Source organism: Helicoverpa zea, chromosome 5 (assembly GCF_022581195.2).
Source record: "Helicoverpa zea isolate HzStark_Cry1AcR chromosome 5, ilHelZeax1.1, whole genome shotgun sequence".
Lineage (NCBI taxonomy): Eukaryota > Metazoa > Arthropoda > Insecta > Lepidoptera > Noctuidae > Helicoverpa > Helicoverpa zea.
In genome coordinates, this window is record NC_061456.1 from 8,165,400 (window position 1) to 8,181,434 (window position 16,035).

Sequence of the window (16,035 nt, forward strand, 5' to 3'; positions counted from 1 at the left end):
AAATGCGATCATTTCATGAAGTGAGCTATATGGCCACAGCATACCTACTAAATTAATACACATGAAAACACAAAACATAACTCTAACAAACTCGTTAAACTTTTCATTTCGATGTTTTTTTTGTAAAATGATAAAAATTGGTATTGCCTTTAATTTGAATCTCATCTTTGAGAAAAATACTTGAATTTGATGTCTGATTGAAAAACTTTCCAAGACCTACCAATTACTTTCCCAACATTAGAAATGTTTTTTTGATCAGAAATAATAAAAAAGTTTTTATTCGTTTAAATGTAAATAACCCAAAAGCTAAAGTTCTACAATTAATATAGGTCCACTGTATTCAATACAAATTGAAATTTAAAAAAGCTTTCGCTAACTCAACCACTGCTTACTCACAGCCTGGTTCGTTTAAATAGAGAAAGAAACATTCAAAAAATGTTTTTTTATAAAAACTATTTTATTAATTCAAAAATTTAGTTCTAAAAAAATTGTTATTAGTGAGGTATAAAAGCAGGACCTGGCATTCAAGCTAACCTACGCTGATTTAATCACATTCCCAATACTGCAGTGGCAATCAATCCGATTAATTTGGGAATCATGTAGCTATATCGATTCATGTGTAACGTGGAATACGTGAATGGTTTATACAGGATGCAAGTAGCATGAGTTACATGAAGGAAAATTAAAAAAAATAAGATTTAAGTATTTGTGGAAAATATAAAGAAGTTATACAATCATGTGTTGTTGGTAAAAATCATGTCATTTAAAAAATGCTACACGTTTATTCATGCTTGCCAGTCGAAATGAAACATGAATTTTTGCTCTGCCATATTTGGTTTATAAATAACATAACATTGCGCCATATCGTTTGTTTCAGCCACCCTGAATAATTTTAATCGAATGTAAGCCGGCTTGGGACGCGATCGGCCGAGCTCGGACCTCGTTAATCGATATTAAATAAATTTATCTTTAATCGATCAGGTGATGGGGAATACATAAATTAACTACATATTTTGTTCACTCACATTTTTATTTAAGTATTTTGAACTACTTAAAACTTATAATTGACCTTTGGTTATCTAGTTAACTTTTTCCTTGTCAATTCCAACGGACAAAAAGATTTATATTAAGTTGGTTAGCCATGCGGAAGTTATATCCACTGATAAGAATCAATTTAGATCCAAATACGATAACGTCTGTCAAACTGTCATCACGAATCAGGCAAATCACATCTCTAAATTCTTATCTATTAATTAATCATCATCCATAATTTCATTACAAAGTTTTTTTTTTTATCAAACCAGCTTTTTTCCAAGTCAGCAATCAATAAAACAAAAAAAACTTCTTACGTGCAAACAAAATACCTTGAGCAATAGATAAACTATCTTAAGTATAACTCTTTATCATACTGATTTATTAGCTAACTTAATAGGTGTCTTATCACGGAAGCATTGAGGTTAATACTACTTAAATTAGCATTTAAATAACCTTTTGCATATCTAACTTAACTTCGTAAGTACCTAAGACAGGTGAGGTTAACCTAACCACGGGGAATTAGAAGCAAGTACGACTACCGAATATCGGGCTACGTAAACCGCGAAATAGGTTGGCTGTACACGAGAGTACACCCACGCAATCCCGTTTTAGCTTTTAACAGGTAACGCAGATACAGTGTGCAACCAACCTATAGAAACCACAGAATTGCTAGCCTCGAGTCCACATTTCCACATAGTTAAGTTAAAGCCTGATTTGAATGTAACGGTTATTTATAGCCTTTTCTCACTCGGAATACTAACGTCCGTATCTTCGTCTGAGTCTATGAAATATTTCTATTGCACCCTGCTACCACATTTTTCACACATTTATTATTTCGTGTTGTTGTTGGTTTTACATTATTTTATTCTTTGTTCTTCCATTCTTTGCTTCCATATGGGTGTAGATCCTTTTTTGTACGTTTTTGTTATTTATATTTGCTAAGATTAATTTACTTATTTGGTAACTCTTGCTCGGCTAACCGATAGCTATTTATTTGTCACATTTAGATGGTCTAATGGCCATTCATCTTCATACAAAATGATGTAACATTTCTTTACTAAAGCCCAATGACTATTTAAAATACGGGTATTTGAATAGAATGAGCGTATGTATTCGGTCCGAAGTGGCCTTTTCACCTGTAGCCCACAAACCAAAGTTAGGGTCTCGAAGGTCGTCCGGTGTGTATAATGCTTTCGAAGTTCCCTACCTGAATAAAGGGTAGTCATTATACCGATTTTAAGAATACAAGGTTGTTATAATATTGATATCACCTACATTATGTAGCTGTAGGATGGTATTATGTTAGTGCAATGTACGTGGAATGGTATATTTTGTTCAGATATATAGAACTTGCCCCGGGATCAATTAGCGACTCCATGGGGAATCCGAGGGTTGAAAGTTAATGCACAAAATTATTATATGAAAATATTATGAGTGCAGTCCCGGAAATATGTTTTATTCAATATAAAAATCTTAATCCAATTAAAAGCTTACTTACGCGACGATAATTTAAAATCCGTAAAAAGTACACTTTTTTACCAAAACCATTCTTATCTCACAAATATTTTACAACAGCCCCAACTTTCACGTAAAACAGCTAATTACACTCAAGCCTATATTAGTATTCGAGCGTGAACAGTAGCGTATATAATTAAACGAGCTAAGCCAAATTGATAGGGTATAGGAAAGCTTGGCCCAAGTTGGGGTGCGCGGCATCCATCAAAATGTCCACCGCTGTTATCGCTTGGGAAACCACGCCACTGATTTGTAGCCCAACATTTCACTACTAATGTATAACTTAGTAAAATGCCATCCTACCTACTAGGTATGGTAGCTTGACTTGTGCTTGTAAAATTTTGAAAGAAGAGACTTTTTCATCAAGCTCTTTTTCACAGCTCTAATATTCATGGTTCTACATTTACCTTGCCTTTAACGATTTTGTTGTCATGAAGGATTACGAATTAATATAATACGGTGGCTTCAATAATAATTGCTATTAAATTAGGAGATGAGTAAAATACTAGAAATTTCTGTCGACTAATTTATTCAGACCGGCGGCGCCCTATTTATATCTGCACGATTGCGGCAGCGAAAATCTGCTTTTGAAATTTCAAAATTTTGAATTTGACGTTTAATCCTAATTGCATTTTTCTTCATGAGTATTGAAGATTGCAAGTCAAAAAGGTTGTATGCATTTCATGTCGCTACAAACCGTTTGTTATAAAAAAGAAAATAAAAAAAGGATGCTGTTATAAAACGCCTGGATTTTTTAAGTCTCTTCTTATAGGTATAGCTATAGGGTATCCAGACGTAGCTATAGACGGATCACGCTTAACGATGAATTCAATTTGATTTATCTACGAATACTCCAGACCTCATCTCCTCATAAATTAAACTCCTGTCAATTAATCTTACTAAACTTTGCTGAAGTTGGAAACCATTTGATTTCAATGATTCGAGCTTTGATATTGACGTGGTGGATAGAGAAAAATAATTCGCGTTCAATCCATATACATGTCGCAGGGATATGATAAAAACGGGGATATGATCAATTCCCTAAGGGACTTGATCAAATCACGGAGGATGTTAAAATAACAACACGATTTTATCTTTTCCCTAAACAAATCTAGTGAATTGAACAAATCACTAGATTGGTTCAGTGAAATGACAAAAATAATTTTGCTTTGATATTTTAAAGGTTTATTTGGTAAGGTATACCTACATAATTATGATAATCAGGTGTATGCAATACAAGGAAATATTGATATAAAAATCACGATTACTCAGAACAATATTTTAATTTTTGAAAGAATCAACAAAAATTTCTTTAAAAAATATTTTAGTTGCGTATGATATGCCTATTTGTAATGATCACTTATTAAAACGTGCAGCTGATTTGTGGCATCGTGAATAACATAAAACATTATTTTTCTTACAGGCACATCTATGACACCTACGGCTTGCCTAGTGTTTGCAAGCGCGACCCAAACAAGAACTGACATTTTTTTTGTCATTTCACTGAACCAATTTAGGGATTTGTTCAATTCACTAGATTTGTTTGGAGAAAAGATAAAATCGTGTTGCTATTTTAACATCCTCCGTGATTTGATCAAATCCCTTAGGGAATTGATCATATCCCCGTTTTTATCATATCCCTGCGACATATTCAAGTATATCTGTGCGTGATGGTGATAAATTGAAACAAAAGATATTTACATAATGACTATCCATATGAAAGCCTGTGACATACTATTAAATTCAGCCAGATATTACAATAGGCTGTTGACGTATTGACAAGCATCGGACATACTGCATAAACTTTATTTATTTGACAGAAACGGCGCAGTATTTTATTAAATTAAATCTTTTATTCTGATTTATTGCTAGACACAAAAAGATCACAACTTTTTAGAATAGTTTTTCTTTTTTGTTATGTTAATGCACTATAATGAAATAACATTTAGAATTTATTTCTAGAAAAATAAGATTTATTTTATGAAAACCAATGACAGACGGTCATGACATTTACGTGATACGCTTGAACATGATATTTCACAATGTGATCCAGCACTTCTCCTGAAAAATCATTCCTTTTTCTTTATCCCGGTAAAAGGATAAGCCAACGTAGGTCAAAATAAGTAATTTTCCTCAATTCCTTCAAAATGATGACTTGATTATATTATATTTAATGCTTCTTAAGTTCCTGATTTGTAGTAATTAGCAATTCCACAACACACCACACGAGCCTTCAAATCAAACTACATTTACACACCCCAGTTGCTCACACGCAAGCTTTTATTAGCACATGATTATCGCGATGTTAGCCGAGCTCGTAACAATAAACTCACACCGGCTATACTTCAGCGATTAACCCTTAAACAACCTTCATTTATTTAATACTGTTTATTCCCTCATATCAAAGTTTTAGTCTGATCCAAGATTAGCTAGATAGAAAAGGTTTTGTTGTGCGTACTACGCTACTTAATTGAAAACGCTTAGTAGTGTACTCTGTAAAGATCCCAAGTGGCTACAAAGATTCTGAGTGGCAAGGAAAGTTGGTGGCAAAATAAAAAACTTCCGTGAAAGATAAAAAACGGGAAATTAATCTGGTATTTTTCGAGGACCAGCAAATCAAAATCGGATATTAAAAATTGCAGCTCATAAGCCCGCAACGTTTTGGTTCACACAGAGACAAAATAACAGAAAGGAAAATTTGAAACCGTATAGCCAACAACGAGGTTTATTATCTTTATTAAATGAAATACATAGTTGACAGCCTAGACTTCTTAGTTCACATTTACAGACAGACATTTCAAGAATAGTAGACGGAATATGATCGTAAAAAGTGTTTTGTATCGTAGTGACAAGGCGAAAGGAAATGGCCTGAGCTCGTAAACACGGCCCGGGAATGTCCGGCAGGTCAAATTAGCGTGAAACAAACCGTCTTGTCATAGTTGGAAAATGATGGACGTTAATTTTTTTGCATCTAGCGGAGTAACTGACGTTTCGTTGGACGAAAATCTATGCATATTTAACATGAATAAGGACAGGTAACGGAACTTATTTACTGGCTGACTGTTTTCTTAGGTTTTTGATTATACATATTATAATTTACGGCAGTGTTTGGTTAGGATATGCTCCACATCGTATACTCAACTCATAGATTTTTCAAACAGGTAACATAAAGTACATTATGCGTTATCATAGCATAGCAGAGTACCTGTTATGTACATAATCACACACCTCGAGAAGTAAATCTTTTTCATACTTGAATTAATAATATGAGTGAGAACCGACACGCAAGCAATATTGGTAAAAGCATTATACATCATGGCAGAAATCTCGGGAATGTAAGGGCCGTATTGCTCATCCTTTTGTGTTGGGGCAATAATACCCACCTATGTTTGATACCAGAAATACCGCAAAACATGTGTGGTTTAATCTTTGTTTATAGGATTGTGAAAGACCCTCATGTGACGTCAATTCCCGAAATTCGGGCGAACGCCAACTCAAAAGTACTTATTTATACTTCTATATTAACCGGATTTGCGAATGTATGTTGTAAAACACGCGTACTGAAATCTAATTTGGACATCTCGGCTGTCGCATTCTCGTTTCTATATATTGAAGTATCTGTCACGACAAAAAGTCCAACACGAGCCCGCAATGTGCGTCGCGATCCGACACAAATAAGAAAAGTTGTGGAAAGGAATGGCGCTGCGAACAAATTAAACTGTCTGCCGCTAAAACTTCACTGTTATTATGAAATCTGAATACGCGTATGAATAAACACACATGTACGTAATTCCAACAGAACGCCTCAAGTTCTTGGGGTAACTACTGCCCTGCAATTTACGTTCTGAACGAGTTTGCTAAAGTTTTAAGTGATATTTCTCACTGGCAAGCACTTTAAACTCACGTGGAGTTGTCATATAATTTATCAAAGTAATAAAAGCTCTTTCGAAATCTAGATTAAGGTTTCAAGATTTATTACATTACATTTTATCATTAAAAACTTATAAATAATTTGAAATTTTGAATAAAGAATCGGTTTGTGAAGCATAATACAAGTCCAAATAAATAGTCAGCGACATTCGTTAGAACTAATAAATGCTTATTTGGCTTGGTTGTAACAAATTACTGAAGTGCGTGAGCTAAGGTCAGCATTAGGTTATGAAAATCTCAGAAATTATACACCGAATTATTTTCTTTGCAACAGTAAAGAAAGTTCCATCATAATGTTTAGCCTGAAAATTGTGCTTAGCACGCTACATTTCACCTTGAGATGTGATTTTATCGACAGCTGAATGATTTTATCGATATCAAACTTAGTCTGAGAGCAAATTTTAAGCATATATTATATTATTTTTCAGTTTATCATAAAATAAGTTTGAAAACATTAGAGCACAAAAAAATACAAGTTTTACTGATTTTCGAGAGCATTCAAGTGGCGAGCTCGGCGTGAAAACTGAACAAGCTGTTACGGCTGCGATTTTAATAACTAAAACTCCTTCGTCCGAGCGCTTTATTCAAATTTAATTTTGAGTTCCAAATTAAGCGCTATCTAGAATATTCTAGGCCGCTCTAGGAACCATTGTTAGGCAAATAGGCCTCATTTTGGAGCACGAAGGCCGTGAAAATGTTCCGTTTTGCATTTACGAAGATAGCGAATGAATAGACACGCATGGTTGAGTCGTCCGTTACGTGTAGGAGGGAGAATTAGGTGGTAGATAGGCATCGGTAGGGACGGAAGCCGCCACCTTGGCGTGCCTGCATTGTTACGGTGCACTAAGGTCTTTACATTTTCCACGTTAGTAAAGGTCTCGACTCACCGAAAGGTCACGTTCTGTAAATACATCACCGTTATAGATACGCTATAGTAGTGTTAAGTACTGCAATCATTGTAAAACTAGAATTGTAGCTCCTACACCCAAACGACAAAAATATACCAATATATTTTTGTCTCGTTTTCCTTTCTCCATTTTATCTGTTACAAACTTTGTATTCTACAAAAAGTTTTAATGAAATGCTGACGACGAGATGGAATTCTTGAATAAGATTGTCGAACTGTATTCCTTTAATGCCTTACTTCTATTTATAACCTCGTCGCTTCCTCATTGCAATGATAGTGTAATCTATTTACGTGCGTACTCCCTACTTCAAACATAGTGTACATAAGCCTCAATATCAGTTTAATCTTGTAAATTGATATGTTTATTGCTTATCTACGCAGTAATTTTATCAATACGAGAAAATCTAACACCGTGTATGCCGTATCTTATCATAGTCGATCGGAACAGTAATACCGTTTTTCCTAAAGGTCAATTTTTAGGTTTAGCTGTAGGTCAACAACAACAGCTGTAGTTTAAGCTTTGATGTACCTCTATTATTAACGTATGCAAATTACTGAGCTGAGATTTAAACCGATATGTGTTGACTAAGCTATTAATACCTGATACGAGATTACGACAGCTTACTAAATGTTTGTTCAAATATTTAGAATTTCTGATACTTTAGTGTTGATGACAGAGGTTTTCATTCATCGTACCTGTTTCCTTTTTTTCCTAATGTTTGTTAATGATAGATCTGGCACCTAGCCACACACAAAATGAAGTATAATGTTCTCATGACAACTGCACTTAAATGCAAGGAAATGTCTGTTTTGTAACTGTCCATTGAAAACATTCCATCGCTTCATGCCCGTAAATCACACATTTTTTGAGAATTTTGTACCTTTGATGCGAAGCTAATTAGTTTTCAGAATTCGTATGTTCTTCATAAATTATTCATTATCTGACATTTTTAGGAAAACTCTCTGTTTATCAATGTCATAATATACCTACTGGATTTTTTTAGAATTTATCGACTAACATTGACACTAATTATGTGTGCTATACCTACTTGCAAAATTATAAAACCAAAAAATCTTATCAATATCATGTAAAATTTTATGTTCGTATCAAACGTAATCGTACATTTTATCTAAAATTAGATAGAGTAAATTATAAAGTTGACTGACGTTTGATAGGCATCAATTCACACATATTTGTATAATCAGATAAATATTTTCGAATGAAAACATAAACCCTATATTAATCAAGTTAGTATGGTATTGACTGAATTATTTAGTGTCGTAATAAAGTTAATTTCAGTAGGTGTTCATATCATGGTCATAGTAACTTTTCGATATTAATGTTTACTAATAATAATACTAATGGCTGAAGGCAAACCTTTTACTCTAGGCATAGTCGTAAACATTTGATACCTACAGAGTTTTTTTAGGGTTCCGTAGCCAAAATGGCAAAAACGGAACCCTTATAGTTTCGTCATGTCCGTCTGTCCGTCTGTCCGTCTGTCCGTCTGTCACAGCCGATTTACTCGGAAACTATAAGTACTACAGTGATGAAATTTGATGGGAATATGTGTTGTATGAACCGCTACAAAAATATGACACTAAATAGTAAAAAAAAGAATTGGGGGTGGGGCCCCCCATACATGTAACTGAGGGATGAAATTTTTTTTTTCGATGTACATACCCGTGTGGGGTATCAATGGAAAGGTCTTTTAAAATGATATAAAGTTTTCTAAAAAACATTTTTCTTAAAGTGAACGGTTTTTGAGATATCAGCTCTCAAAGTCGTAAAAAGTATGTCCCCCCCCTCTATTTTTATAACTACGGGGTATAAAATTCTAAAAAAAATAGAGGTGATGCATGCTAATTAACTCTTTCAACGATTTTTGGTTTGATCAAAGTATCTCTTATAGTTTTTGAGATAGGTTGATTTAACTGTAATTTACGGAACCCTTCGTGCACGAGTCCGACTCGCACTTGGCCGGTTTTTTGTTATTAAATTCCAAGCAGAACTACTAAGAAACACTCAGTTGAATTATGACAGAGGCTGTAACAATCCGTCAAGTTCTGTCGTGCGCCGCTCGCAGCCTCACGCCGGCAATACGAACAAATGACAACCGGCTTTGAAGCTCGCTGTCAGTAGTTAAACGCTTTTTAGTGTTGAGACCACAGTCTTTCCTCAGGATAATATACATTGTACAGACAGGCAGTCAAAAGCTGTCGTCTTTTTTATTACAGAAAAAAATTGGGATAGGTATTAAAAATTTAGAAGAAGATAGTTAAAGTTTAAGATGATCTATCTATACTAATAATACAGAGGCTGTAACAATCCGTCAAGTTCTGTCGCGTGCCGCTCGCAGCCTCACGCCGGCAATCCAAACAAATGACAACCGGCTTTGAGGTTCGCTGTCAGTAGCTAAACGCTTTGTAATGTTGAGACCACGGTCTTTCCTGGGGATAATATACATTGTACAGACAGCTAGTCAAAAGCCTTCATATTTATTAGTAAAGAAAATATTTAGGATTATAAAGTGTACAAGAAAATCTATACTAATATATTATAAAGGAAACATTTTCATTTTTGTTTGTACCCTAAACTACTGAACCGATTCGAAAAATTCTTTCACCGCTGGAAAGCTACACTCTTCTCGAATAACATAGGATACATTTTATCCCGTCACAGGCAGTAATTCTCACTAGGCGCGGGCAAAACCGTGGGAAAACGACTATATATACATATAATAAATCTGTAAAGAAACTGTGTCTGTACATTGAATATATTAAAAAAATAATAATTGGGTGGGGTTTAGAAACAGTAATGGAGCACAAATCCAAAAAAAAAAATTCTGTCTGTATGTCTGAATGTCTGCATGTCTGTATGTCTGTATGTCTGTATGTCTGTATGTCTGTTTGTTTGTACACGCTAATCTTCCGAACTACTGAACGGATTCCAATGATTTTTTCTTTGTTGTATCAGTATTAAGCCTGGTCAACATATAGGCTATAATTTATCTTCGAAACTTGAAGACCTGATGCAGAACTCCAACAGACCAACAAAACTATAAGAGATACAAAAATGGTGCCATGGCAAAAATTGTTTCATGTGATAAGCATTTTCAGCTGAGATAATAAATTTGAAGATCTGGAACACCTGATGTGGAACCCCAAGAGCCCAGCTTCTCTGTACCATATACAGGTATGATGTTTTAGCAAAAGTTGTTCAATTTGATAAGCACTTTCTATTGATTTATACAAATTGAAGATCTAAAACACCTGATGTGGAACTCCAGGGGCCCTGCTAGACTATAGCATATGAAGATATGACGTTTTAGCAAAAGTATATTATTATACACTATAGAAATGAACCCAAGGACAATCCCCGGTGGACGTCGTTAAAAAAAGACAATCCCCGGTTCTGTGCTAAACTATTGCTAACTATGGAGGAAAAGTACTTGGGCTATTGTGATGGGATGTTAGTGGATGACAATGTATTAGGTACATGTAAAAATGGCAGGTGGAGACTTGCCACCTCACTTACTGGGCCCCCGGGAACCAGTCACTGAATAGCAACAAGAGGGCAACAGGTACATGAGCGGCTGTAGGGTGAGGATACCTCGGTGGACTTTAAACGCTGATTACGCGCTCCCTGTGTTTACCATGAGGCACCTACCCTCCGAGCAGGGCTACTAATCCTGCTCTAGCGACTCCACTCTGGACGGCCAAGCCAAGCCAGAGGCGTGAGACCTACCCCCGTCATGGTTCACTCCGACCGGCCGGAGATGGGGGACAGTATACTCTCCCTGGAGAACTCAGTATATATAGCCCCGCGGGGTCGCTACTCCCCGTCATCAGCCTCAGATGTCTTGCGGTGCCTGTATCTCATAATTATTGTCGTTATTATCTCCAGAGCCTTTGTCCCAATTATGTTAGGGTCGACTTCCAGTCACGATGCAACTGAGTACCAGTGTTTTACAAGGAGCGACTGCCTATCTGACCTCCACAACCCGGTTACCCGCTCAACCCAACACCCCTTGGTAAGACTTACTGGCTTCTGACTACCCATAACGACTGCCAAGAATGTTCAATGACAGCCGGAACCTACAGTTTAACATCCCCTCCAAAAAACGGTCATTGGTATCCAAAATATACGTAGAAAGTACACACGAACTTAGAAAAGTTGCATTGGCAGGCACTTGCCAGACCTGGAATCAAAGCCGCACGCTCATACTTGAGAGATTGGTTCTCTACCCACTAAACCACCACGACTTCCACTAAGTCACCACGACTTTGTCATCTATTTAATGTTTTTTTACGTAATAATACGTGTACCTAATATTTTTGCCACTCACAACTTAAATGCGGACTAATTAGAATCACCACTTTTATCCCTATGGTCACGTCTATTGCGGTTCAGTTCTCAGCGTTTTGTTTAGTCTGCTGTGCTTTTGCCGTCAAAGTACAAAAATTAAATATATGGAACGTTTCTAATGGTTATGCGTATTCCGTTGTTTCCAAGTCAACGGGCCCTTAAAATTCAATATTAGACTATTCAGATATTTGATTTTGCTGACCCCGTAGTCGCTGGCATAAGGGACAGGATCCGCGTACGAAGTCGCGGGCAGAAGCTAGTCGTTCATAAAACAAGATTTCTCAAATCACTCTAACAAAATACTCATCTTGAAAAATGAGTTATATTCCAATTTTATATTTATTATTCAGACGAGCTTGTGAAATATAAATCTCGCCCTAGTTAACGACATAAATTCGTGATGGTTCATAAACTTCTGTCGCTATGAGTGTGTGATGTATCAAACTTTGGAATATGACAAGTGAATGACTATTTATCACTATCGCTGAATATATTTTCTTGACTTTATTTTAAATTCGACACATGTTCGTTCAATTCAAAATTGAGTTATGTATTCTGTGCTTTAAAAAAACCTTTTGCTTCTTTGAATCTTAGGGATTTTGTGTTCATTTTATTCAGTCACGCGATTGATTGACACAAAGAAAAATCTAAAACTTTCTAGAATATAAACACGAATAATAGTGAGTCTGTATCCAAATTAAATTGTACATAAGTATCTACGCCTGTTCGTTTGATGAAAATGTTTTGCTTTGTAAGATTTTTTGCGACAAACCCGAGTTAACAACTAAATAAAGTTAAACTGTTTTTATAACCTGTATTTACTTAGTACCTAGAATAGCAACTAGATATACAAGAATATTTTTAGTTCAAAGTTATCGAGTCTGCGATATGCTACTCACATTTTAATTATAAATAGTAACATCATACAGTACATATAGTGAAAATTCCATTTTGATGACAACAGTTTATATACAGAAGTACGACCAAACAAATACTGACGAAATGAGATATAAATACCGATTCGACTCATTGCGAGTTTATCCGTAAACAATGATTTCAGCAAATTCCCGCTTTCTATATAATTTCCAGAACTCGTGGGTTTTTGATTCGCGGTGCAGCAATGATAAACTTAGTCAGGGAGCTTTGCCAATCATTATTCATAACGCCGTATGTTTATCGCCCTCTCCATCGCTTGGAGTCATCGCTCGCGATTCTCCTACTGACGCATAACGCTATTTTCGGAAAACTTTGCAGTACGTCTCCGGTAGATTGGCGTAATTAATCTTACAAAAATGCTATATTTTGACATATATATTTAATTAATCCTGTCTAGACATATGAAATTGCTATCCGGAAACTCTCTGGGCGTCCTCAACCGTGTTTCTGGTATGTCATTCTTTATACGAATTGACATGGATGATAGACACTCAAAATTATGAATTATAAATAAACACATGAATCACAATATTCCTTGTCAGAATTAATTAACAAAATAGTTAATTTGCCAAGACAGATGTAGCGTATTATTTCGGCCAAGTATCGGCGCAGACGCAGTGCCACGTAGCGCGCGCCCACGCAAAGCTCTCGTACGCAACAAAGCGCGACGCGGGATCTCCCGCCACTCAGTTCACCCGCGAGCTTGCGCAAGGAAACAACTCCAAAATATAAACCAGTATTTTAAAATCACAGTGTTGCACCACATTATTGGAACGAAATTTCTTTACATTTCACACTTTTAAGGTATTTATTTTCTTTTTGTGAATAAGCTTTAAGATAATTATTTTATTTTTGTGCATAACACATTCGATTGGCGTTGAAATCCGTACAGTTAATATTTTGCATCTGAAATTGGAAGTGAAATTGTAAACTCACTCGCATATCATTCCAAATTCGGGGTTTTTCTTTCTCTTTTTTAAATATTGATATTACTGTTAGGTATTTTTTGGGACTGCTCATGTAAAATTCTGATTTAAACCCTTAAGAAATAAACTGCATTGTTACCTCAAACTAACAATATCACACAACATAAAACATATTATTCCAAATTCAAATAAATATTTAAAATGTCCAGTGCCTAACAACTTAACTCGAAAAATCTCAAACTTTCATAGCGATAGTGAGAGAAAACTGTGGAATTCAGTAGTTGACGTAATATAGGTCAAGTAAACTCAGACAGGTATTCGCACGTTTTTAATAGACACGAATTCCTATTGTCGTGTAGCTAGGCCGGTGACACAAGGACGGCCCGACTCGAATGACACGGATGAGTTACACATTCCTTTGTGTTATCGACTCGAAATCAGAAGTCAAAATGTCAATCAAAGCAATCAAATCAAATCAAAAAAAACATCGCAGTTCATTGATACTTTTCCAGCCCACACAACTTTTTTTAACATTATCATGTATACCTGAAATAAACATACCTATAAAATTATAATCATGTATAACCTACCTGAAATATAAATATGTATAAAATTATATTTCAGATAGTCAAACTTTGTGAGTGTGATAGTTCCTACAACATTTATTTGTATGTAGACAAACTTTTAAAACAACAACAGTTTGTAGAATCGGGAATTTTCCAGAAGTTTTCTAGAAACGAGTTAGTTTGTGTCACAGTTTTCTAACCACGAAACAGTAACAAATGACCAACACGAAAGCCGAATCACAAAACGGCTTTGAATAAACAACACATTTACAGATTTTCCAAAAGATATCTTCTTCATTTTATAGAGTTACTTTTATTTTCTCGTAGAATAAACAAATAATATTGCTGAATCAATCGATCGGTTACTTGGCACGGGAGGTACATTTACTACCTTTGATAAATGTAATAAAAACATACCTAGCCATTAAGATTTCACCATATCTAGTGATTATAAACTGATACATTCAAGTTGCCTCTATGAATGGCTGTCCATTTAATCAAAAAAAAATAGTTACTTTATACATAACAGTAACATCACGTAGCAATTGATAGTAAATGCAATTAGACTGTGAATCTACCCAATTTTACTGGTAAATTCTGCATGATTTTCCTGCATAATTTTATGTTCAGGTCTCACATTCCAGTGATTGTTATTGCAAGAAAAATATAACAGTAGACGGCAGTAACGAAGTCATACCCAGAAATTCTCTAACAACGTAAATTTAAATGTGGTCCAAACATTCCGTCTGGCGCGGCGCCAGCTAATGCTATCAATTTCTATCAAACTGAGCTTTCTAGGTTTACATGAACAATGATGAACTTTTTTTCATTTTCTTTTGTCTTTCTACTTTTTTTAAACAATCACGGATTTCACGAGAACGGATTCAGTAAACATGCAAACAATAACAGGAACTTGATGAGTCAAAAGTTTTATAAGGATTTAGAAACAAAACCTAGCCCGACTTGAGGCAGTATAATAATGTTTCGATTTCCGAAAATTATAGATTAAACTACCAAGATGTCTGAGAGCAAGCAACTCGAAGCCGGTCAGCAGCTCGTCAAGAAGACCATGGATGAGCTGATCCAACAGAAGCAAACAACAGAGAAGGTCACCATCCAGGCCAGACAGGAGTTCCGCGAACATTACCAGGAGAGCTACGAGGAGGAGTTCGAAGAAGAGACCTTTATTGATGAATTCGGAAATGAGACCACAAAGAGGGTGGAGTCCAGCAGCGAGAGCAAAGAGCATTCAAAGAGTGCGGACGTTAAAGTGAAAGCCACCGGCCTGAACGCCGAGCAAGTGAAGGCGCTCACAGACTGCGCGAACGAGGCGGGACAACTGGCGCTCGACTCCAAGCCTGCTAACTGAACGTAATTAAAACAATTCCGTACATTAGCTGGAGCCATTAACAACATGCCTGCAACTTAACACACGTATTCTCAGCATTCTGAGCTAACCAAGCAGCCAAATCGTCTTATTGATCAATCCTTAATTACAGCCAGTTCTTACTAATGTTCGAGCAACATGAAAAATCCTAATTCTTTTTCTGTCCTTCCCGGAACCTTTTACCCTACAATTACACATCCTTTTAACCAACTTATATTAATAGCATTTTAAATGAAAGCAGCCTATTTTACTTGTACGTTTTGTTTCAGGTGTCTGCCTTATCCCGCGTGTGTGGTGGTCTCAAATAGTGATAAAGACTGTGTCCAGTGTTCCTTATTAAGTATTTTATTTTATCTATTTATGTAAGAGAAAATTTGATCAGTATGCAATAAATATATTTAAATGCAATTGTGTATTGAATAGTGTTGTGTTCGGTTTACATGTGTTAGTGGAGGTTATATAGG

At 35.6% G+C, this 16,035-nt stretch overlaps 2 protein-coding genes across 10 annotated transcripts in view; both read left to right on the plus strand.

Annotated features, from left to right (window-relative positions):
- The window catches only part of LOC124630204 (cAMP-specific 3',5'-cyclic phosphodiesterase), a 444,356-nt gene that overhangs the window by 309,127 nt on the left and 119,194 nt on the right, over window positions 1–16,035 (plus strand). The window lies entirely within an intron of this gene.
- Window positions 13,338–15,979, plus strand: LOC124630208. The gene is made up of 3 exons (XM_047163969.1): window positions 13,338–13,496; window positions 15,189–15,555; window positions 15,841–15,979. Exon 2 carries the CDS (start codon window positions 15,203–15,205, stop codon window positions 15,551–15,553), a length of 351 nt encoding a protein of 116 aa, XP_047019925.1. The 5' UTR covers window positions 13,338–13,496; window positions 15,189–15,202; the 3' UTR covers window positions 15,554–15,555; window positions 15,841–15,979.